The 25,586-nt window shown below is 43.3% G+C and overlaps 1 protein-coding gene across 4 annotated transcripts in view; it reads left to right on the forward strand.

The window, feature by feature from the left end:
- The window catches only part of NUP93 (nucleoporin 93), a 1,122,661-nt gene that overhangs the window by 857,542 nt on the left and 239,533 nt on the right, over positions 1–25,586 (forward strand). For all 4 annotated transcript variants that reach the window (XM_044081412.1, XM_044081414.1, XM_044081413.1 and 1 more), the window contains one exon: positions 17,458–17,615. In XM_044081412.1, the coding sequence (XP_043937347.1) occupies positions 17,458–17,615 (158 nt within the window). The remainder of the gene's footprint in view (positions 1–17,457; positions 17,616–25,586) is intronic.

Raw genomic sequence — 25,586 nt, forward strand, 5'->3', positions numbered from 1 at the left:
TGTCCTCGGAGCCAGTGGGTTTGGCTTTCGAGCTAATGAGTGTGATGTCCCCCACACTGCTGTACACTAGGATACTGGCATTCTTCCCCTCAAAGCTCTGGCTACTGTCTCGGCACCACCTCCTCCACCAGATAGCAGAGATTTAGAGCCTCAGGAACCCCCATTGGGTGAACCCCACTGTTCCGAGGCCTCCCACAGAATAACCTTCTGAGGAACCCCCTTGGAAGAGGACATGCAAGAGGAAGCATATAGACTCCCCTGTTGAGTCTGTCACCTCAGAGACTGACCTCAAGGAGTCAGAAGGGTCCCCACGGTCGTCCTCTGAAGACATCTCATTTGCAGGTATTCTTGAGATCCTAAAACAGAGAGGGCGACCGGAACACCATCACCCCTTCTGATGAGGAGTCTGTGTACCTGAAGGCATTTGGATCTCAACCTTCAGCCTCCTGGGTATCTCCGCCTTTTAATGAGCTAATAGAGTTAGTCAAAAGGCATGAGAGTCTCCTGATACTATGGAACCAGTCCCTCGGAGGCTAAACAAGTTTTTGTCAGCATCCACTGGAAAAGATTTTCTTACAAAAGGTGTGCCTGTAGATGCTATGGTGGAGGCAGCAGCCACCAAGAAGGAACTTTCTGAGGCATCCTCATCTGTTCATCCTCCAAATAAAGATTCTCCAACGATGGACAGATATGGGAAGCTTATCTTTTCGTCAGCGACTTTTACACTCAGAGTGCTGAACTACCTCACACACTTTACAATGCTACAAAGAGATCTCCTGAAAGTGCTAGGAGATGCTCTGCAAGTTTCATTGGCTGCTGGGGTAAAGTAATCTCCCAGCCGTCCATCTTAAATTCCATCGTCAGCTCCTGCATGAGACTGATCTATGCAGCGGATGGAGCAAGTAGAGCAGTGGGTTCAGGAGTTTCCCTGAGGAGACACTCCTGGTTGCACTTGTGTAATTTTGTGGAACCTTTTAAGTCTACTTTTACCAATGCCCCTTTTGATGGTTCCTCACTTTTTGGACCTAAAGTTAAAGACACACTTACCAGATGCGAGCAAGAAGGGAAAACTCTCTCTGCCGTTGGAGTATGTTTTTCTGTACCCTAAAGGTCAGAAGAGTGGGAAAATTTGGTTCAAAAGATCCCAGGGAGCTTTCCAAGACGCACAAGGTGAATCCTTCCCCAGGGGCAGAGGGGGGAGGCAACAATGGTAGATGTCCTAGAGGCAGAGGGGGTCCACAAAACCAGGGTGACTGTGATTCCTTTCATGGGCATCCCTACCAGCGCTCCTGAAAGGAAGCCCGTCTGCTTTACTCTGGAGGCAGTTGGAGGATGTTTATCTTTGTACCCAGAAGCCTGGCACGATATCACAAAAGACAAATGGGTACAAAGCATAATATCCAGAGACTATTACATTCCCTTTTGCCATCCCCTCCCACATATCAGAACAATCCTGGATGTTCCACCCAATCTAAGGGAACAAGCAACTATAGAAATTCAAAACTTGGTAGATGAGTCATCCAAAAAGTCCCCGCAGACCAAATAGGATTTGGAACTTACTCAAGATTCTATTTAGTACCAAAAAGAACAGTGGACTGGAGACTCATATTGGATCTCAGCAAACTGAATGAATCTGTCAAGAAGTCCAAGTTCCGAATGGTAACACTGCAGTTAATACATCCCTTCTTATGGAAAGACGTTTGGATGTGCTCAGTAGACTTCCAAGATGCATACTACCACATAAAAATGGACAGAGCATCAAGGAGTCATTTACGCTTCCGGCTGGGAGCCAGTCATTATCAGTTCCGAGCTCTGCCCTTTGGTCTCACTACAGCCCCCAGAGTGTTCACCAAATGCATGGCAGTAGTAACGGCTCACTTGAGACATCCTGGATACCAAGTGTTTCCGTATCTGGACTACTGGCTCCTAACTGCCACCACCAAGCATCTACTTCAGCAAGCCAGGGACGTGACATTGGAAATTTGTGCTCAGCTAGGCATAACAGTCAATTTGCAAAAATCTGCCTTGTTGCTTTGTCAACATATTACCTTCGTAGGTGTGAACGTAGACACCGTTTCTATGACGATATGTCTTCCACCCGACAGAATTGCTGCCCTTAGACAGCAGATACTCCACCTTCTTCCCAAGGACAAGGTAAAGGCAAAGGTAGTTCTGAAACTTTTAGGAACCATGGCTTCAACCATAACTCTAGTCCCTCTCACAAGGATGCATATGAGAATCCTTCAATGGCTCCTGTTTTCTCAGTGGGCACTGCGGGAACTTCCCGTGTCCCAACTGATTAGAATAATGGAGTCATCCAAGAGGAGTCTATGGTGGTGGACTCAGTCCAGTCATGTGACCATCTGGAGACCCTTTATTCCACAACAGCCTGTTGCTACAGTGACCATAGACTCTTCCTAGATAGGTTGGGGGGCATTATCTGGGAAGGACAGTCCAAGGTATATAGCAAGACCACAAGGCCAATTTGCACATCAGTGTTTTAGAGATGAGAGCGGTGCTTCTGACGCTGCAGGCACTCCACGACTCTCTTCCACTAGGAACGATTGCAATGCAGTCAGACAATATGTCGGTGGTATGGTACATAAACAAGGGGGAACCAGATCATGTCCACTTTGTCGAGTGGCTTTGAGAGTTTGGCAATGGGCAATATCTTCCCAATGTTTTCTAGTAGCAATGCACGTCCCGGGGAAATCCAACGTCATCATCATAAGCAGCCCCCTTTTTCCCATTTTCTGTACATGGGGTTGGGGTGTCGTGTTAACGGTCGCCAACTCTCTCGATTCAGTGCCATACTTCTGCCTTCTTCAACACTCATCCCTGATTGTCGCAGATATTCTTTCACACAATCCATCCACCTCTTTGCTGGACATCCTTGCTTCCTCGTACCTTCTTCCTGTCTGCCCAAATCTTCCTCACCAGATCGTCTTCTGCTTTTCTACACATGTTCCCAAACCACCGTAATCTATTCTCTTTGATCTTTTCTGCAATTGGAGCTACTTTGGCTTCTGCTCTTATGTCCTCATTTCTTCATTCGTCCCACAGTGTGCATCCTACCACCTTTCTCAGGCACTTCATTTCCATCACCTCTAGCTTCTCTCTGGGGAAATCCGACATGATAGCAGACAAGCTCAGCAGGGCAATATTAATGCCTCACTAGTGGTCTCTAAACCAGAACATAGTGGAAGAGATTTTCCGGAGATGGGGCCAGCCTTGCTGCGATCTTTTTGCCACTCCCACGAATACCAAATGCAGCAGCTACTTTGCCCTAATTCCCCCTCCGGTTGAGACAGAGAGACGCACTTGTTAATGATTGGCCCTCAGGACTTCTTTATGCCTTTCCCCCATTTCCCCTCATACCCAAAGTCATCCAGAAAGCAAAATCTGTGGGAAGCAGACTGATTCTCATTGTCCCATATTGGCCTCGTCAGATTTGGTTTCCCATCCTTTGGCCTCATCTACAGGAGAAGCCGTGGGTTCTGGACCCAGTTCCAGACCTTCTGACCCATATGTCAGGAGCACTTCATCCTTCTGTCCGCACCGTCAATTTGACAGCATGGCTGCTCCATTTCCAAACTTAGTCAGGCGTCAAGACTTTACTCCTTCAGTCAGACACATTTTGATATCCTCTCATAAAGATTCTACCAGAAAATTATATACTAGTAAACGGAAGAGGTTTTTCTACTGGGCACAAACCAGAAACATTGACTCCTTCTCTACTCCAATTCACTCGATTTTAGAATTTCTTACTGAACTATTCCAGCAAGGCTCAGCTGCAGCCACAATTAGTCCAACTGGTGGCAATCTCAAATTTCCACATTGGTGAATTTTCTCCTAATCTAATGTTACATAGATTGTGTAAAGCATTCTTAAAAGGCACTTCTTTATTGAGACCTCCTTTAAAAGAATCAGTTCCTCCTTGGGATTTAAATTTTGTGCTGTCTCATCTAACATTACTTCCATTCGAGCCCTCCTCATCGTGTGACCTCAAATTCCTTTCTTGGAAGACTATACTTCTAGTAGCAGTAACATCTGCGAGAAGACTCTCAGAGTTGCAAGCACTGTCAATCAAACCACCATATTTGAATTTTCATAAGGATAGGGTATCCCTAAGAACTAATCCGTCATTTCTACCTAAGGTTTTTTCTCAATCCAGTCTGAATCAATCTGTTGAGCTTCTCGTCTTTTTTCCCAATCACAGCAACAAGGCAGAGTATAAACTCCACTAATTGGATGTACATACACAACTCAGATTCTGTCTCCACAGAACCAAAGATTTCAGAAAATCAGACCAGTTGTTCATGTCTTTCTCTGAAGCAAAAAAGGGCATGCCAGTTTCAAAAGTCACACTTTCAAATTGTTTCACCTTTATATACACCTCCAATAATAAAAATTTCCATTCAAAATTAGAGGTCACTCAACCAGAGCATTGGCAACATCCTCTGCTTTCCAGCCCATAATGAAAATGGACAGTATTTGTGCTGCTGCTACTGGGGCAAATCCTCATATGTTTATTACTCATTACAAAGTTGATTTGGCCGTCAGGGACAGGGGTTCATTTGGTTCCACTGTGCTCAAAGGTGTACTCCCTTGAGCTACCCAGGGAAAAAGTGCTAGGGATGCTGTCCCATCCAGTAAGAATGAAGGCGAGATAGAATAACATAACATAAAGACGTTGTGTACTCACCATAACGTTCCATGTTTGTTGTCCATCTCGCCCTTCATTCTTATGACCCTCCCACCTTCCCCCATCCGAGGACCTGGTGAGCACTTGTTTCTTCTGATAAATGAGCTCCTTTGACACGCACTGTTTTTCCTTGACGTGATGTCATATAGTTATTTTAGTCATGGTAATAGCAGCAAACTAGATCTGGAGATTGCACCACTGCATGATGGGAAACCTACTCTGCCACGAGCCAAGTTAGAGACTTTGAGCAAGTGTATTTGGCCAAGTCTGAGCTGAAGATCGGTTCCAAACCCATCCAGTAAGAATGAAGGATGAGATGGACAACAAACATGGAACGTTATGGTGAGTACATCTTCTTCTTTCGGCTGCTCCCATTAGGGGTCATCACAGCAGATCAACTGTTTCCATTTCTTGCTGTCCTCTGCGTCTTGCTCTGTCACACCAACTACCTTCATGTCCTCTCTCACCACATCCATAAACCTCATCTTAGGCCTTCCTCTTTTCCTGCTACCTGGCAGCTTCATCCTTAGCATCTTTTTCCCAATATACTCTGCGTCCCTCCTCAGTACATGTCCAAACCAACGTAATCTTGCCTCTCTGGCTTTGTCTCCAAACCTTCCAAGCTGTGCTGACCCACTAATATACTTATTCCTAATCCTGTCCATCTTCATCACACCCATTGCAAATCTTAACATCTTCAACTCTGCCACGTCAAGCTCTGACTCCTGCCTTTTTGTCAGTGCCACTGTCTCCAACCCATATAACATAGCTGGTCTCACTACCCTCTTGTAGACCTTCCCTTTCACTCTTACTGGTACTCTTATGTCACAAATCACTCCTGACACTCTTCTTCACCCACTCCATCCTGTCTGTACTCTCTTCTTCGCCTCTCTTCCACACTCACCATTACTCTGAACTGTTGATCCCAAGTATTTAAACTCATCCACCTTCGTCACCTCTACTCCCTGCATCCTCACCATTCCTCTATCCTCCCTCTCATTCACACACACAATATTCTGTCTTAGTCCTGCTGACCTTCATCCTTCTTCTCTCTAGAGCATATCTCCACCTCTCCAGGGTCTCCTCCACCTGTTCCCTATTCTCACTACAGATCACAATGTCATTTGCAAACATCATAGTCCACAGGAACTCCTGTCTGATCTCGTATGTCAACCTGTCCATCACCATTGCAAATAAGAAAGGGCTCAGAGCTGATCCTTGATGTAATCCCACCTCCACATTAAACGCATCCGTCACTCCCACCACAGACCTCACCGCTGTCGCACTACCCCCGTACATATCCTGTACCACTCTTACATACTTCTCTGACATCCTGACTTCCTCATACAATACCACAACTCCTCTCTAGGCACCCTGTCATATGCTTTCTCTAAATCCACAAAGACACAATGCAACTCCTTCTGACCTTCTCTGTACTTCTCCATCAACACACTCAGAGCAAACATCACATTTGTAGTGCTCTTTCCTGGCATTCCGTTCTTCATCCTCTTCATAGCTATCCTTACTTCCTCCTTGCTAATCCACTGCACTTCATGAATCACTATCCGCACATCATCCAACCTTCTCTCTCCCTCTCATTCTCTTCATTCATCAGCCCCTCAAAGTACTCTTTCCATCTGCTGAACACACTCTCCTTGCTTGTGAGTACATTTCCCTCATTATCCTTTATCACCCTTACCTGCTGCACATCTTTACTAGCTTGGTCCCTCTGTCTAGCCAATCGGTACAGGTCCTTTTTCTCCCTCCTTAGTGTCCAACCTTTTATACAACTATTCATACGCCTTATCCTTAGCCTTCACCACCTCTCTCTTTGCCATGCACCTCATCTCCTTATACCCTTGTCCACTTTCTTCATCTTTCTGACAATTCCACATGTTCATCGTGTTTCACTGTTGCAGTCATTACTCTTGGGTTATCCTGCTGGCAGGCTACCCGCAGTCGGCCTGAGTTCCAAGTCTAGGTCCGGCGTCGGTTGCTGTCGCCTCTTCCCTGATGTCAGTGCGCCAGAGGTATAAAAGATGCAGCCGACGCCATTTTCTTCAGTCTTTCTTGCCGCGCGGTGCCCGAAGCAAAAGCAGTTCGTAGGTGCCGGTCGGCCGACTCCTGAGATTTTCAAAGCTGAATTTCAGAACCGAAGTCTTCATTAAAGCTAAGTACCCCATTGGGGAAACTTTTTTCTTGCTCCAGACTGATTTCAGAAAAGGTTAACAATTTCTTGTGGGAAGCAAATACCTCATAAGGATTTTCACTCTTACTGTATCCCTTGCCTAGGCCCTGATCACAACGTTGCTAGCTGTCGGTTTTGCGCTAGATTCAACCAATGCACTATCAAGCATCGGTTCGATTTTGCCTTTCATTACTTTGGCCGAAGATTTAATTATATAATGCTGGCGGAACAGCCGACAACCGGAGTTTACAAAAACACAAGGACAAAGATAGGCATCCGAGGTCCAAAACAGACTATGAAGCCTCTTCTAGGCCAGTCGCCGGTTCTCAGTGAGGCGCTTTCGCAGCCCCTGGCGCCCACTACCTCAGAGCCACAGGCCGCTTCCGAATTCCATGTGGAGCCGACTGGGCCTCTGGAAACTCAAGGTATTGGACACTCGGAAATCAATCCATCAGATGGGTCCGGAGCCGCTGAGCAGGCATCGGCTTCTGAGGGTGTCTTCAGACCTACACAACTATATATTAAGCCATCCTCAGCTTCAAAGACTAAAACAGCTCTAAAGACAAAGAAACAAGTACAGCATTCTCCTACTCGGACTTCCATGCCTAAAAAACAGATGCTCAGAATGGCCGAAGACCTAATTACTTTGATCAGGGGCTCCCATCCCCCTCCTGATAAGAGGCCTAGGCAAGAGACTGAGTATGACTGTTCTGATCAGGTATCTATTTCCTCTGATTCCTCTTCTGAACAGGATTTTTCCATGCTTCCCTATGAGGATTCTGATGCTGAAGAATCCATTCCTTCAGCCTCTCCTCCTGAGGACTATTCCTTTGGGGAAACACTGCATACTATGAAGGAGCATTTCCACTGGGTGAGCCAAGATTATTCTGAGTCTAAGAAAAGGCTCAGAGACTTCCTCAGCATAGACCCCTTGCCATTCCTCCTGTTTTATACATTGTAGATGATGTATTTTCAAAGTCCGGACTATCCCCTGACTCTTTACCCCCTGCACCTGCTAAGCCAGACAGATACTACAGGGTCCCGGATTCTCATAAATTCCTATATAAAAACCCCGCTGCTGACCCAGAAACTATATCTCAGGGTCCCAAGAGGGCTGCTACTGCGAAAAACCCTGTCCCTTCTGATAGGGATTCTAGGGCTCTAGACAGATGGGGGAAAAATGTATACACTTCTGCCACCCTGGCTGTAAGGGCTTTAAATTGTCAATTTCTTATGCTTAAATATCAACGATATTTACTGTCACTACTTAAACAGAAAATGTTGACAAATACTGAATGTTCTGAGAACAAGGAATTGCAGGATTTATTGCATGCAACTGAACAAGTGGGAAAGCATACTTTGCAATGTGGTTATGATTCACTGGGGGCCTCTTGCAGGGCCGCTGTTACAGGTTCTGTTATTAGAAGGCATGCTTGGTTAAAGGAACAAAATCTGCCTGATCATGTTAAAGCAAAATTATTAGATGCACCATTACAGCATGATACTTTGTTTGATACTAAAGCAGAAGAGGTGTTGAAAAAAATGGAGGATAAAGCAAAATCCATGCAGACAGTCAAGGATTTCTTACAGGTAGAGCCACCCAGGTTTAGCAGTAACTGGCCTTCTAAAAATTGGTCCTTTCCAGTCTCAGACAGACCGCAAAGAGGCAGATACAGGCATCCTAGAGGCAGATCTCAGCCCCAAGGCTCATACAGGCCTAAACAATGGGGTGCTCCTACCTCCAAAAGCAGAGAAGCCAAATCACAACCTTACAGAAAACAGTCCCAATGACTTTCCTCTTCTAGTTCCAAGCAGTTTCCTTTTGACAGCCCCCTTAGGGGGAAAACTAGCACTTTTTTCATCAAATTGGCAAATGGTTACCCAAGACAAATGGATTCTCAACATAGTGTCCCAAGGCTACAGGTTCCATTTCTGCACCTTTCCAAGGTCAAAGGGCATGCCAGACCTGCCACACAATCAATGGGCAGAGGCACAAAAACAAATTACAGCCCTCATGGACATGAGGGCCATTCAGCAAGTTCCACAACAAGAGCAGGGGCAAGGATTTTACTCCAGACTTTTTATAGTGCCCAGGAGGGACAAACCTGGAGACCAATTCTGGACCTATCTATACTAAATACGTTTCTGGAAGTTCCAAAATTCAAGATGTTGACTCTTCAGCAGCTACTGCCCATGCTGGGCAAAAGGGTTTGGCTAGTAACTTTGGACCTGAAAGAGGCATACCTGCATGTCCCGATCAGACAATCTTGCAGAAGATACATCAGATTCATAGCTGGCTCAATTCATTATCAATTCTCTGCACTGCCCTTTGGCTTATCTGCTGCACCCAGGGTCTTTACAAAATGCCTGGCACCAGTAATTGCGCTTTGCAGACAAAAAGGAATTCAAATTTATCCCAACTTGGACGACTGCCTAATTCAAGCAGAGAACAAAGACACTCTTCTAAACCATCTGGCCTTTGTAAAAAGATTACTAATTGGCCTAGGGTACACAGTAAATGAAAAGAAATCAAAACTAGTGCCATCTCAAGAGATAATATTCCTGGGCACAAGTTTAAATACAACTGCCCAGATGGCTTATCTCACGCCAGACAAGCAAAAACAACTGGCTACCTGCTTCAAGAATTTGGCAACAAAAACCCACTTATCTGCAAGGAAAATCCTGCAGGCCTTGGGTTTCATGGCATCCTGCATTCTACTAATTCCATATGCCAGACTACATATGAGGAAACTACAATGGTATCTGAAAAGTGTTTGGACTCAGCATTGCCACAGCCTGGAGACAGTAATTGCACTCATTCCCTGCCTACAACAGGAGTTTCGATAGTGGGCAGAAGCCTGTCACCACAACAAGGGTCGGACATTCAGATTACCCACAGCCAGACAGACACTGACAACAGATGCATCAGATTATGCCTGGGGGGCCCATATGGCAGGAAAATGTATTCAGGGCACATGGCCTGCAAACCAGATGCATCTTCACATCAATCAAAAAGAGGTGCTAGCTATTTAAGGACCTACTTCATCCAGGACAATTACTAATAAAGACAGACAACATACAGTCATGTGGTACATAAACAAGCAGGGAGGTACTCATTCCTACCCTCTCTGCAGACAAGCAATGACCTTATGGGACACAGCTTTGGCCTTTCAACTTCATCTGCAAGCTCAATTCCTGCCAGGAAAAACAAATACTCTGGCAGACGAACTAAGCAGAAACCTCATGGATACCCATGAATGGAAACTGGATCCACAAGACTTCAGGATGATAACAAGGAAATGGGGATGCCCAGACATGGATCTATTTGCCTCCCCTCACAACTGTCATTTGTAGAGATTTTGCACAAGGACTTACCACAAGCAAGCATGGAAAGTGGACGCCCTATCATTCAGCTGGAAGAATCTAACAGTATATGCTTTTCCCCCACTACCTCTCCTTCCCAGAGTACTTCTAAAGGTCAGACAAGAGAAGCCAAAAATTATTCTGATTGCACCAGACTGGCCACGCCAGCACTGGTACCCAATCCTGAAGAGCTTGTCTCAAGGTCCAGCATGGATATTGCCTCAAACTTCTCACTTGCTGACCCAACAAAACAATCAGATCCTGCACAGCCAACTCAGGACCTTAAACCTGGCAGCATGGCGGATAATGTAGCTATAATGAATACTCCCCTTTCAAAAGCGGTTATGGATGTTATCTTGAAGGCCAGGAGGCCCAGTACCAGAAAGTCTTATTTAGAAAAATGGAAGAGATTCTGTGCTTGGAACCACGAACAAGGCATTGACGTGTCTGTACCAAACATTCGTCAGATTTTACAATACTTGACTGAGATGCTGAACAAAGGCCTTTCTTTCTCATCAATTAAGATTCATGCCTTTGCCATTTTTGCACATTACAATACGGAACCACTTATCTTTTCTCGCCGTTTAATAAGGCAGTACCTCAGAGGGACCAAAAACATTAGGCCTCCAAGGAGAGCCCTAATTCTGGCCTGGGACCTCAATTTTGTTTTGGAAAAACTCACACTGCCTCCTTTCAAGCCAGCATCAACTTCGGATATTAAATTCTTATCCTGGAAAACAGCTCTGCTCCTAGCCATTACCTCTGCAAGATGAGTCTCGGAGTTACAAGCACTCATGGCTGTGGAACCTTTCATCATTTTTCATCCAGACAGGGTTTCTCTGAGGACAAACCCTACATTTATGCCCAAGGTGGTGTCCAGTGTGGCCCTCAATCAAACCATTTACTTTCCTACCTTTTATCCAAATCCACAGAACAAGGGGGAGAAAATTTTGCATTCTTTGGATATACACAGGCAGTTACGCTTCTCAGAAAGACTAAGTAACTTCTAGTGTCATATGCTGCAGGATCACAAGGAAAGGCTATCTCAAAACAGACATTTCTAAATGGATAGGCCATTGCATCAGTTTCTGCTATTCTCAACATGGCAAATCAGTGCCTAAGGGCAGTAGGCCTTATTCCACCAGAGCAGCAGCCACTTCAGCAGCCTTTCTCAGGGGAGTACCAACCAAAGAAATCTTAGAGGCTGTAACTTGGAGTTCATTGCACACCTTTACAAAGCACTACCACTTGCCTCTCTACTCTAAGTCCAGGGCAGGCTTCGCCACTGCAGTTCTGCAGGGTCTCATAGCCTCTCCTAATCCTATTTAGCCCAGCCACCCTTCCTCAGCTTTGGGATTCAACCCAAGAGTATTGACTGCAACAGTGAAACACAATGAACATAGTACAGTTGTGTACCTACCATAAATATAGATGTTAGAGTGTATTCACTGTTGCAGTCCAGGTTACCCACCCACCATCCCCCTTCTCTTTGCTGGGCCTTATCTGCACTTCTCTATCCTATACAACCTTTTTGGTGCATTTGCTTCTAGATGAAGGAAATGTTATTTTTGCGTATGCATTTCTTTTTGATATTTATTTTTCAGCCTACCTATTTGGGGCACCTGACATCTGGGGCAAGAAAAACTGAAAAAAATGGCATCGGCTGCATCTTTTATACCCCTGGCGCACTGACGTCAGGGAAGAAGCGACAGCAACCGATGCCGGACATAGACTTTGGAACTCAGGCCGACTGCGGGTAGCCTGCCAGCAGGATAACCCAAGAGTAATGACTGCAACAGTGAATACACTCGAACATCTACATTTATGGTAGGCACACAACTGTACTTTCTTCTTCTCCAACCTCTTTCTCTGTATACTTTCCTGTACTTCTTCATTCAACCACCAGGTCTCCTTGTCCTCCTTCCTCTTTCCAGATGTCACACCAAGCACCTTTCTAGCCATCTCCCTTACTAGCGCTACTGTAGTTACCCAGCTATTCGGTAACTCTTCACTGCCACCCAGTGCCTGTCTTAACTCTTCCCTGAACATCACCTCACAATTACCCTTTTTCAATTTCCACCACTTGATCCTTGGTGCTGCCCTCACACTCATCCTCTTCTTGATCACCAATGTCATCCTACAAACCCACCATCCTATGCTGCCTAACTACACTTTCCCCTGCCACCCCTTTACAGTCTCCAACCTCCTTCAGACTGGCCCTTCTACATAATATATAATCCAACTGTGTGCATCTTCCGCCACTCTTGTATGTCACGCTATGCTCCTCCCTCTTGTTAAAATACGTATTCATCACAGTCATGTCCATCCTTTTCGCAAAATCCACAACCATCTGACATTCTGCATTCCTTTGCTTAACCCCATACCTACCCGTCACTTCCTCATCCCCTCTGTTCCCTTCACCAACATGCCCATTGAAATCTGCTCCATTCACCAGTCTCTCACCCTTGGGTACAGTCATCACCACTTCATCCAGCTCACTCCAAAATTTTGCTTTTGCATCCATCGCACACCCAACTTGTGGAGCATATGCACTAACAACATTCATCATTACACCATCAATTTCCAGCTTCATAAACATCACTCTATCCGACACTCTTTTCACCTCCAAAACACTCTTAGCATACTGTTCCTTCAGGATAATGCCTACGCCATTTCTCCTCCCATCCACACCATGATAAAACAATTTGAACCGGCCTCCGATACACCTAGCCTTGCTCCCCTTCCAACTTGGTCTCTTGCACACACAATATACCAACCTTCCTTCGGTCCATCATATCCGCTAGCTCTCTCCCTACACCAGTCATACTGCCAACATTCAATGTTCCGACCCTCACTATCACAGTCCTAGCCTTTACCTGCCTTTGGGCATGCCTTCCCCCTCTTCTCCTCCTTCGGCCAGCAGTTATGGTGAGTACATAACTTCTTTTTTATATAAAAGGAAACCAACCATATTTTCTTGTTCCCATTTACAAACATTATGCATCACATGTATTCTTTGTGCAACTGTCATCAGTCCAACATTACATAAATTTCTAAAATCCTACCTTTCCCTTAAACCTCAGTCCTCTTCCAAAACATTATTCTACATATATTATTCCCACAGTTTCTATTTTTTTTCTATGTAGTTTGCTCCTACCATTTTCTAAAGATCCCACTTACAGTTGCTTTATCTCTCTCACAATATTCAGTACTTCAAATGCAGTTTGTTTAGACTTTGATTTCCATTTTCTAGTAATTGCTTTTTTTTGGCAGCCACCAGATTTAAACTTAGCAAGGCCTTACTATGTTACACAGAAATCATTTTTGGAGGCCAACAGTTTTTTGTTGTCTGAAGGTGGTCCTCCTTGGGCTCCAGTGCATTACATTTGGTAAGGCATCTTTGCAGCTTATGAATCTGGTGCTTAGTTCTAAGGAGGTTCCTGTCATGAAAACTCAGAGGTTACCATGGTGTTAAAGTAGCCATGTCCTTACAAGCCATACCTATTCTGTTGTCAGTCAGTCTGGATGGATATCCAAGGTAGTTTGGTTTAGCTGTCAGAATTGTAATTACCAAGGATGAAGATGGCATCACTTCATTGTTAATGTGTAAGGATGTCAGCTGTACCTAGATCTAGGTCTTGGACATCCACACATGACCGTAGTCATCCATGAACTTCCCAACACCCAAACCTAGTAAAACGCAATTCAAGTCAAAGTAGATGTCCAGTGGCTTGCCACGGGCCGTGCTGAGCAGGCCATCTTTTCCCCCTCCATCCTATGTTTCCTGACAGGAATTTTTTAGGCTGACTCAGGAATGTCTGAGAACCAGGCAAGTAACCCCCGAAGTACAAACAGTGTTGGGTGGCACATACTTGGAGGCATGCTGAGTCATTTTGATTTCCCTGGTGGAGACCAGGGAAACCACTTCTTGTGCTTCAGGGGGATTGGGGAGGCTGTAAAGCAGCTTGCAGAAGTGAGGTGAATGCCTCTGCTTCAGCCCATTTCACCAAACTAAGAGGAGGAAGGGTGAAAACCTCTGGAAATCAGGTGAGCCATCAGACCCTTCTGTTTCCAGAAGTTACTACAGCAGCAGTGAATTTATTTGAAGATTTACAGTTATGATAAGTTCCTAACACACCAGTACTTTCCTTCATTTACTGTAAGATTCAGAATGCTTCGGTCGAGGCTGAGCACATTTCTAAAATTCGCAAAGCCCGAGATGTTAACATTACAAGGCCTTCTCTCTCTCTCTCTCTCTCCTCTTCTCACAAATGTACATGGTCATCCTGAATGCAAAAGATGCCTACCTTCACATACTCGCAGCAAGAGTGGACAGATGCTTTGTCAGATATGCAGCAGGTGGCTCCCATTAACAGTTTATGTATTTTCCCTTTTGTTTCTTTGCTATACCTAGGGTATTTACAAACTGCCTAGGGCCAGTGATTAGGGGTTTGATTAGCGGCCCTGGAACTGGGGAAGGAAAGCAGGGAGTGGGAGAAGTGAAGGGGAGTAGCCCACTTGCCTCTCCTTGGGGTGGGTGTTGTACATACTTGGAGGCATGCTGAGTCATTTTGATTTCCCTGGTGGAGACCAGGGAAACCACTTCTTGTGCTTCAGGGGGATTGGGGAGGCTGTAAAGCAGCTTGCAGAAGTGAGGTGAATGCCTCTGCTTCAGCCCATTTCACCAAACTAAGAGGAGGAAGGGTGAAAACCTCTGGAAATCAGGTGAGCCATCAGACCCTTCTATTTCCAGAAGTTACTACAGCAACAGTGAATATATTTGAAGATTTACAGTTATGATAAGTTCCTACCACACCAGTACTTTCCTTCATTTACTGTAAGATTCAGAATGCTTTGGTTTACCTCCTTCCCCTTTGAGATGTGCCCTGCTTGTAAGACATTATAAAATCCTTAACTTCAGGACATCTTTGATTTCAGAAAACGCACATTTTACTCTACTTGGATGCCTGATTAGACAAAGTCTCAGGAATAGTTGAAAAATGCTTTGTACTATACCATTCATTGCCTTACCAGAGTTGGGAATCTTCCTCCTGCAAAAGTCCATTGTAAGCAGAAAGGTCTGAAAAGATTCTCCAAGAGGAAATAAAGTGGTGACAGTAGCCACTTTCTTTTTCCAGGTTATGTATATATGACCCTTCCCTCCATGACTGCAGGAACCCTAATAAAAGCTCCATCATACATGTCCAGCTAGATAGTCATGGTCTCTTTAACAAGCCTGCACTTGAGGGTTCTCCAGAGGTTACCTGTCCAAGCCATTGTGCCAATGCCTCCATCCATTAGAGAAGGGTAATCCCTCTTTTTTTCACAATTAGCAAGGAATTCCTTTGGCAGATGTCTGAAGTAAAGGTTAATCTGATGATGTTAGCACCATCTATCTTCAGTCTAGTGTTATAAACAAATGTTTTCATTCTGAGCACGGGCAACACTACAGTTATGTGGTATAGATGTCATCAAGCAGTGGAGTACCAGCTTTTCGAACTCTGCAGGCTAGCTATGATGGCTTGGAAGTTGACCTCAAAACAAAAATCCCATTCTGTGTGTACTACAGTTATTCAATCCAGAATGAACTGGAAGACCATCTCAGCAGGTTAGGGCACATTCTCTTTGAATGGAAACTGGACTTAACAGAGTTCATTAAACTGACGTGATCCTTGGTCACCCCATTGGTAGATATATTTGACAATAAAATACCAGATCCCCATTTCTGCTCAGGGTTGTTGTATGAAATAGCCTTAGTGGGGAACATTGTTTCCATTCTTTGGAACAAAGGCGACTTTACACCCTCCCTCATTACACCTAATCCAAAATGATTTGAAGAAAGTCCAGGACAGAGATAAGCTGATCCTTTTTTCCCTGACTCTGGTCAGGACATCTCTAGTTCTAATTTGTTAAGGATCTGAGCAGGAAACCTCCCATGAGCCTTTCTGTCCTGCAGTCATCTACCCCAATACCTGGAAACTATGGTGGATCTGAACCTAAAGTTCATAGGTAAGTACTAGGCTAGCTGCCCTTGTAGGCCATTTTAAGCGTAGCCAATTTCCTTTTCAAAGGATAGAATCAAATCATGTATATTGTGACTGAGAGGTAAACACCTTAAGCAATTATACCAACCCCAATATCTATGTCAAACAGCCTAGGAGACAGAACCCACATTGGAAATCGTTTCCACTTGAGGTCTTTTGGATCCAGAGAGAGGCTAGGAAATCTTATCTAGTAAAGTGGTTCAGATTCTCAGCTTGTAGTAAAGAGCATTCAACTTAAAACAGCTACATTACAACAGACTCTCTTCTTCTCTTTCTCATGTTTTTTTTTTTTTTACTTTATTTGAGAAAGATATTTCATATGCATATGTCAAGGTGCACCGTTCTGCCATTTCTGCTTGTTTACTATTAGAGAGATATGTGATAGCGGTTTCTTTAAACAATGTTTGAAGGAATTCTTGCATTTGAAACCACCCAAGAAGCTGATGCTTCTACCATGAGATATGAATTATGTATTTGAAAATTTGATCTTCGCTTGTTTTGAATCAACAGTCTTTGCACCACTAAGGTTTCTTTCGTAGAAAGCTACATTTTTGGTGGCCATGATGTCAGCCAAGTGAATCTCAGAGTTTCAGGCCTAAAGTTAAGTATTTTGAGAGGTCTGCAGACCTGAGTTTCATGTTCCTGACCTCTTCTAATTTTATTCATAGTCCCTGTATCTTCCTTTAGATTGTTGGGCTGTTTTATGGTTATTCATTTTGTGTCAGCATTTGATTTCCCTAGTCTGGAAGTATGAGCATCTTGGCTAGAACATTAACACTTTGACACCACAAGAATTAGTGGATCGTCTTGCATTATTGTCTGTTAGTATATCTGCTGTGCTGTCAAAGTTACAGTCCTCAGTGCTGATGTATGAATTCTGTAATGTCTGTGATTTAAGTCACTCTTTACCTGTGCTGTTAGCCATTGGTGAAGTACTGTGGTTTGGCATTATACTTTTTCATATTTTGTAATACACCTTTCCTTGTTTTTCTTCATGTTACTGAAGACACAGCTGGTGCAAGAGGAGTGGTGCTATCTTGCTCTGTAAAAAGTCTTTGTGTTTATTTAGGTGAGAAGATCACTGTAAATGGTAAAGTATGCTGAAGTTTTTAGTATGACATTATATTTTGAATTTTTTTTCGTGTTGTCATTCACAGGAGGATGAAATTGATGGGCACCCTGTGTGGGCATTAATTTATTACTGTATGCGCTGTGGCGATCTTATAGCAGCGATGCAGGTGGTCAATCAAGCACAGCATCACCTGGGCGAGTTTAAAAACTGGTTCCAAGAATACTTTCAGAGTGACTATAGAAGGTAAGCTATATTAGAGTTTTAAAAGTAATAATGTATAGATAGAAAATAGTGAGATTAACATTGAGGAATCTCTTACCTGGTACCTAATATTGGAGTTTCTACTTTCCACCAATATGTTGACAAATCTTCATCTGAAGATCCTATATTTCATTGGGTGTTCAGACATCCAATGAGAACAAAAGCTGTGAAGTGAAGCACTGGTTACAAAAACTAAGGTTAGTCCTAAGCCCAGCTTTTCTTTTTTTCTACTTGCACATTTTAGATTTCTGTTCTGATGCACATTAGTGAGAAGTTTTCATATTTTATGTTTTAAAGTAAAATAAGGAAGTGTTAATATGATTGTCAATGATTCAAGAGCTGCAATGGGACTGCCTTTATTATCTGGGAAGACTATTGTGAAGCACCACCATCAGCGAGTCAGTCCAATTGCCTGCAGATATAGAAGGGAAAAGCTCCTGTCCTACATTAACAGGAGAATCATGGCAATTGATAGTTCGTTCCTTGAAGATTGGAGGGAGACTGTTTCATTCAGCCTTTTGCACCAGAGCATCATCAAAAGTACCAAGAAATGGAGGAACTATTTTCCATCCAAATGACTGGAACATATAGAAAACCTCTTCCTACAGTGCTTTGGCCACCACAGCCAATATTTCGATGGTGCAGTGGTGCAGTTGTTGCTTTGCCACCTCACAGCAAGAGGTTCTCCGGTTCGATTCTTGGCTGGGGTGCCTTCTGTGTAGAGTCTGCATGTCCTCCCTGCCTTCGTGTGGGTTTCCTCCGGGTGCTCCGGTTTCCTCCCTCGTTACAAAGACATGCATCTGGAGCATTTCTCCACATGACTCTGCTGTAAATTGGCTCCATTCCAAGTCACATTTTCCTGGTAAACAAATGTTAAATAAAATATTTACTAAATATTCTGGAAAAACAGCATAGTCCTGTCCTGACCTCACTGATTTCATGAACCATATCTAGTGTATCAGGTTTAGGATGGTGAATGGCTCTTGCTTTTTCAGGGTGCTGTGAGGCTAAGGAGTTTTGTATGAGAATTTTCTTCAGGACCAGCATGGTTCTACAGGGCACACTGGGGGGAGGGGCAACTAAAACTTTGTGTTCCCACATCAAGGGTGTTGTATTTTAGGACTTGGGCATCAGCTAAATATTTGAATTCTGGTGGGAGCTTGAATTGGTGAGGAAATCAGCCTCGGGTAATGTGGACAGATATCACTGGCAAGACCAGTGCAGGCCCTTCATGTCACTGCACCATTTGTAGGTGTGCTTTTGCATACTGAGTATTGTACATCCAGCCTTCATTGGCTGCCTATTGCACACTTCTCCTTGTCTGAATCTTTGCATGAACTAGTCCCTAGAGTTGATGATGTGGCAAAGACCTCTTCCCACTCAAGATCCTGTGAAGATCTTGAGGACCTAGATGCCACTATCTCTGAGATATATGTGTAGTGATACCTTCGTATATCCAGCTCCCCCATTCCAGATGACTCAACATTTTGGGATAACCTCAGACTTATGAAGGGCCTTCATTTGTTGCCTTATGGTGCAGTCCTTCGCCCACAGTAGCCTGAACATGTATCTGAGAAAGCAAGACAAAAGAAGTCTTCGATCAGTCCCACCTGTAGAGACATTTACTAGATTTTAACTTTGTTCATGCAGCCCTCAAGAAGGCCTTTCCTAAACCACTGGTTGAGTGGAGGAGTTCCATCTTAGGGCTGATTCCTTTTTTGATGTATTCAGTCCAGCACAGAGTACAGAAAATGCAGAAGTTCACAGTATTGCTACTAGATAAAGAGCTTAAACTTCTGGTTTGTATTTTAAACAGTTTACCATTGCGCCTCTTGAGGCTCAGGGTCCCTTTGCTGTTTTTCTTCACTTTGCAAATTCCAGCTCTCTTTCATGGATCAGGAACTAGTGAAGCATCTCTCCCCGATTCTGGACTCAAGGAGGAAGTGGTGAAGACTGTATAACCTGTAGAGTGCTAATACATGTAGCTTACTTCAGTTTGGACTATACTGATGGTATGGCAATGGTTGCAGTGTTAAGTGAATGCTCCTGCAAAGGATGCTATGCTGAAACTGTCATCACATGTGTGAAAGAGCTCAGAAATGTCATCATGGATGTCCAGTGTAAAGAAGAATTTATTTTCAGTCAATATTCCCAGGACCTGGTAGATGATGTGAAAAGGATCTCGTCTGCTTCTCTGTAGAGGACCTTTATGATCCCTGTTCAGCATACTCTGCCTCATCCTGTTCCAGGCCTAGCCAGCTGGAAAAAGGAATAAACCTTTTGGCAGATGAGGGAAGCTCTCTTAGTGTCATGCTCATATTGCCATGTCCTTTACTAACCATGTTAATCCAAATGACTGCTGGCTCAGCATTTGCAGTCCTGAATGTCACCTGGAGCTTGCCTGTAGGTTCTTCAGGTTTGCCTTCGTTTGGAAGGCCATCACCAAATATGATTGGCTTCTGGATTTAGTCAATGTAGGCCACATCTTAGAGGTAGGAGAGAAATAGTTTTTATGACAGGTCAAGGCTCCTCTTTTTGTAAGGGGTTGTAGAAGCTGTCCTCCCTTCAAAACGGTAAAGGTATTTTGCTTCTGCCTTATCCTCCTTAAAAAGGTGTTGGACATATTCTGCTTCTGCCTTTTCCTCCTTACAAAGGTGTTGGACAGATTTTATCTCATCCTGGATCACAGCAACTTAAGACTTAAGTTGTGTGAATGGTGTTACTGGAGGTGATGGACATGTTTTGGAATTTCAGTGTCTAGGGATCTCCTAGGCTGTTTTTTTAGTTTGCTCTGGGCGAATTATCACTTTTGGTATAAAAACAGTTGTCCTTGGACTTACTGTACCCAGACATTTTAGCATATGGCTATAGTTTCAACTTGCATATCCTGGTATTGTATGACTTTCTCTCTCAGTAAGCAAGACTGTGTAATTACTGAGTGTGGGTATTTCAATGATTTATGCTACTTTGTCCTTTTTATCTGGTCTTATTGCTTCTATTTTCTTAACTGTTGGAATTTGATGATCCCATATGTTCAGAACGTCTTCATTTTCAATTTGTTGTGGTTCATGTTTCCGATGCTTCTCGGCTACGTATGTGTTGTGTTTGCACAATTCCCACTATAACACATCAAAGCTGTAAGAACAGAAAGAGCAAGCTGATTTATACCTTGAATTTTATTCCTAGATGTCAAACTAATTTTCAGTACTAGGCTTCTAAACTATTTCTTACTAAGCTTTGTTCTCATTTGTTCAAGCTTTACTGCTGACCATTCATTCTTCTGTTTCCAAGTGCATATGCAGTGTAGGGAATGTGCAATGAATTCCTAATAAGACTGCAGATGTTTCTGCCCAATCTCAACCATAAACACTGGGTTACCAGATTGCGTTAGTGTATGTGTTTGTCTGTCTATATAGATTTTATATATATATATATATATATATATATATCGGCCCAAGGGCCTACATAAGCCTAGCCAGCAAGGTACCATAGCTTATGCCACCCAAGAAAGTTATTTTCCTGTGCCACTGTCCAGCAGAGAGACAGAAGTGATCCCTGGGGGTGTATTTCCTATTTCTCATCCACTCATCAAGATTTTACTTGGAGTGCTAATGAAGAACTTTGCTTGACATAGATGGGTAGCTTGTTCCAGAGTATAGGAAGTCTCTGGGACAGGAATCTATCCCTCCAGCGTGTCCTGTTTATTGTGGTGACGAGGTTTAGGTCCCTAGAGCATGTAGCTCGGAGGGATTGGGATTTCTTTAGGTGTAGCATGTCCAACAGCTCTGGGTTTGATATAGCTTTATATGTTAGGCAGAGATCACCTCGGAGTAGGTGATATGCTATGGAGTAAAGCTGGAGTTTTTTGAGGCGGTCAGTGTAGGGCATTTGTTTGAGGCCAGTAATCCTCTTTGTGAGGTACTTCTGTGGCCTTTCCAGCTGCTGCAGATGTCTTGAGGTACATTCCAAAAGGGGCGTTGTACTTGATAATGGGTCTAATGAGTGACGAGTAGAGGGGAACAATTACCTTTTTTTTCCTGGATGAGAACCCTTTTATAATGAGGTGTGCCATGTAGAAGGACTTCCTGACTACTTTGGCGATGTGACTATCAAAGGAGAGACTACTGTCCACCTGGGTCCCAAGGTCTCTTATCACGCATTCGGTGTTATATATAGATATACACACCCCTGTTAAAATGCCAGGTTTTTGTGATATAAAAAATGAGATCACAATAAAACGTTTCAACATTTTCCCATCTTTAATGTGTACAATTCAATTGAAAAACAAACAAATCTGTTGGGGGGAAAAATAAAAAAACGTACAATAAGCTTGGTTGCATGTGTGTGCACACCCTTAAACTAATACTTTATTGAAGCACCTTTTGATTTAATTACAGCATTCAGTCTTCTTGGGTACACACCTACCATCAATTAAAGAAACTCTGATTAACCCCAAATAAAGTTCAGCTGTTCTAGTAGGATTTTCCTGACATTTACTCAGTTGCTTGTTACAACAAAAGCCGTGGTTCACAGAGCGCTTACAAAGCATCAAAGGGATCTTATTGTTGAAAGGTATCAGTCAGGAGAAGGGTACAGAAAATTTCCACAGCATTTGGATATACCATGGAACACGGTAATATGGCAGTCATTGAAAAGTGGAGAAAATATGGGACAACAGTGACGTTGCAAAGAACTGGACGTCCTTCCAAAATTGATGAAAAGACAAGGTGAAAACTGTTCACGGAGGCTGCCAAGAGACTTACAGCAACAGGGTTGCAAGACCGAAGCCTTTTCTTACACAGAAAAACATCCAGGCCCAGCTAAAATTTGCAAAACAATACATCAAGCCTTCCAAAGGCATGTGGGAAAATGTGTTATGATCTGATGAGACCAAGATTGAACTTTTTGGCCACAATTCCAAAAGGTACATTTGGCGCAAAAACAACACTTCGCATCGCCAAAAGAACACCATCCCCACAGTGAAGCATGGTGATGGCAGTATCATGCTTTGAGGTTGCTTTTCAGCTGGAACTGGGGCATTAGTCAAAGTGGAGGGAATTATGAAAAGTTCCAGATACCAGTCACTTTTGGCCCAAAACCGTCAGGCATCTGTTAGAAAGCTTAAGATGAAGAGGAATTTCATCTTTCAAAACGACAGTGACCCCAAGCATACATCCAAATCAACAACAGATTGGCTTCACCAGAAGAAAAACGTTTTGGAATGGCCCAGCCAGAGCCCAGACCTAAATCCAATAGAAAATCTGTGGGGTGACCTGAAGAGGGCTGTGCACAAAGAGATACCCTTGCAATCTGACAGATTTGGAGTGCTTTTGCAAGGAAAAGTGGGCAAATATTGCCAAGTCAAGATGTGCCATGCTGATAGACTCCTACCCAAGAAGATTGAATGCTGTAATTAAATCAGTTTGTGCTTCAACAAAATATTATTTTTAGGGTGTGCACACTTATGCAACCAGCTTATTGTACAATTTTTATTTTTTTATATTTTCCTGTAACAGATTTGTTTTTCAATTGAATTGTACAGGTTATAGGTCACATTAAAGGTGGGAAAAGTTTTGAAATGATTTATTGTGGTCTTATTTTTTTTTATATCACAAAAACCTGGCATTTTAATAGGGGGTGTGTAAACTTTTTACACACACACACACACACACACACGTTTACATATATGTATATATATATATATATATATATATATATATATATATATATATATATATATATATATATATATACATATACACACACACAAACGCATATACGTTACAAACATCCATACACTGTGGCTAATATGTCTTTCTTTGTCTGGATGTATCTAGTATGGGCATCTGTAAGCATTCACAAGTCATGTGCTATTTTCTATTCTCTTGCACCATGCCTTTGCTGACTCCCATCTCAGTAACTTAGTTTTTCTGTTCCAATGGTAATCCCCTGTCACATCATGGTCTAGAGGCTTCCTTGAAATTACGTTTTTTTCTGACATATCTGGTATTAATTGTATATTGCACCACTCCTAGAAATTTCATCAGGTTTTGTTTTTTTGGTTTCTGCATAAGCCCAGTGGCTCTCATTTTTTGGAGTCCTCTTATGCAAGAATTCACCCATGTATTTCAAACCAGTCACATAGTTTTGACATTTATTCCTTTTCGGTTTCAGATTGTCATGCCTCACTCTGGTAATCTGATCAGTCTCAAGATGTGCTTCTGTTTAGTCTCACCCTGTAACTGTAGCTCCTTACTTACTTTAAATACATCAATTCATGCTTTCCACAATCCTTGTCACAGCTCTCTGAAACACTTCTGGCGCAGAATAAATACCGAAGGGTAATTTGTAAAATCTGCATGCTACTACTGGAGTATTACATGCGCTGAACTTTGAGCTTGCTTCGTCATGCTTAATTGTTTGAAGCTCTAGTTAATATCTAATAAAAGTATCTGACACTAAGAATAGTTGACACAACCTCTTCCCTGAGTGCAACAGGTAATGCTTTCTCTGAATTGCTCTTTTTTCAGATCTTAGATTCTGTATTAGTTTAAGTATTTCAGATGTTCATCGTGTTTCACTGTTGCAGTCATTACAATTGGGTTATCCTGCGGGCAGGCTACCTGCAGTCGACCTGAATTCCAAAGTCTAGGTCCGGCGTCGGTTGCTGCCGCCTCCTCCCTGACGTGAGTGCACCAGGGGTATAAAAGATGCAGCTGATGCCATTTTCTTCAGTCTTTCTTGCCAAGCGGTGCCCGAAGCAAAAGCAGTTCGCAAGTGTCAGTCGGGCAAATCTTGAGATTTTCGTGTTCGAATTTAAGATCCGAAGTCTTCATTAAAAGCCAAGTACCCCATTGGGGAAACTTTTTTCTTGCTCCAGACCGATGTCAGAAAAAGTTAATAATTGTATTTCTTATGGGAAGCAAATACCTCATAAGGACTTCCATTTTTACTGTATTCCTTGCCTACGCCCTGATCACAACGTTGCTAATTGTCGGTTTTGTGCTAGATTTAACCAATGCACTATTGAGCATCGGTACGATTTTGCATTTCACTATTTTGGCAGAAGATTTAATTACACGATGTCGTCGGATAGCCATCCGACTACCGCAATTCAAAAGAAACGTAAAGAAAAAGATAGGCATCCGAGGTCCAAAACTGACGAGGCTTCTTCTAAGCCAGTCGCCGGTTCTCAGTGAGGTGCTTTCGCAGCCCCTGACACCCGCTACTTTAGAGCCGCAGGCCGCTTCCAACTCCCACGTGGAGCCGACTAGGTTGCTGGAAACTCAAGGTATTTGGAACCTCAGAAACTATTCCCTCAGATGGGTCCGGAGCCGCTGAGCAAGCATCGGCTTCTGAGGGTGTTTTCAGGCCTACACAGTTATATGTTAAAACTACTTCATCTTCAAAGGCAAAGACTAAAGCACCTCTAAAGACAAAGAAACAAGTATAACAGCCCCATGCCTAAAAAACAGATGCTCAAAATGGCCGAAGACCTAATTACTTTGATCAGGGGTTCCCATCTGCCGCCTGATAAGAGGCTTAGACAAGAGACAGAATATGAATCTTCAGATCAGGTTTCCATTTCTTCTGATTCCTCTTCTGATCAAGAATACTCTTCCTCCCTATGAGGATTCTGATGCTGAAGAATCTATCCCTTCAGCCTCTCCTCCTGAGGATTATTCTTTTGAGCAAACTCTGCATACCATGAGGGAGCATTTCCACTGGGAGAGCAAAGATTATTCAGAATCTAAGAAAAGGCTCAGAAACTTCCTTTTACTACCTCAGCACAGGCCCCTTGCTATTCCACCTGTGTTAGACATTGTAGATGATATATTTTCAAAGTCCAGTCTGACTCCTGACTCTCTACCTCCAGCTCCTGTTAAGCCAGACAGATACTACAGGGTTCCTGATTCACATACATTTCTTTTTAAGAACCCTGCTGCTGACCCA

Source organism: Protopterus annectens, chromosome 8.part0 (assembly GCF_019279795.1).
Source record: "Protopterus annectens isolate FY-2018-M chromosome 8.part0, PAN1.0, whole genome shotgun sequence".
In the NCBI taxonomy this organism is placed as follows: domain Eukaryota; kingdom Metazoa; phylum Chordata; order Ceratodontiformes; family Protopteridae; genus Protopterus; species Protopterus annectens.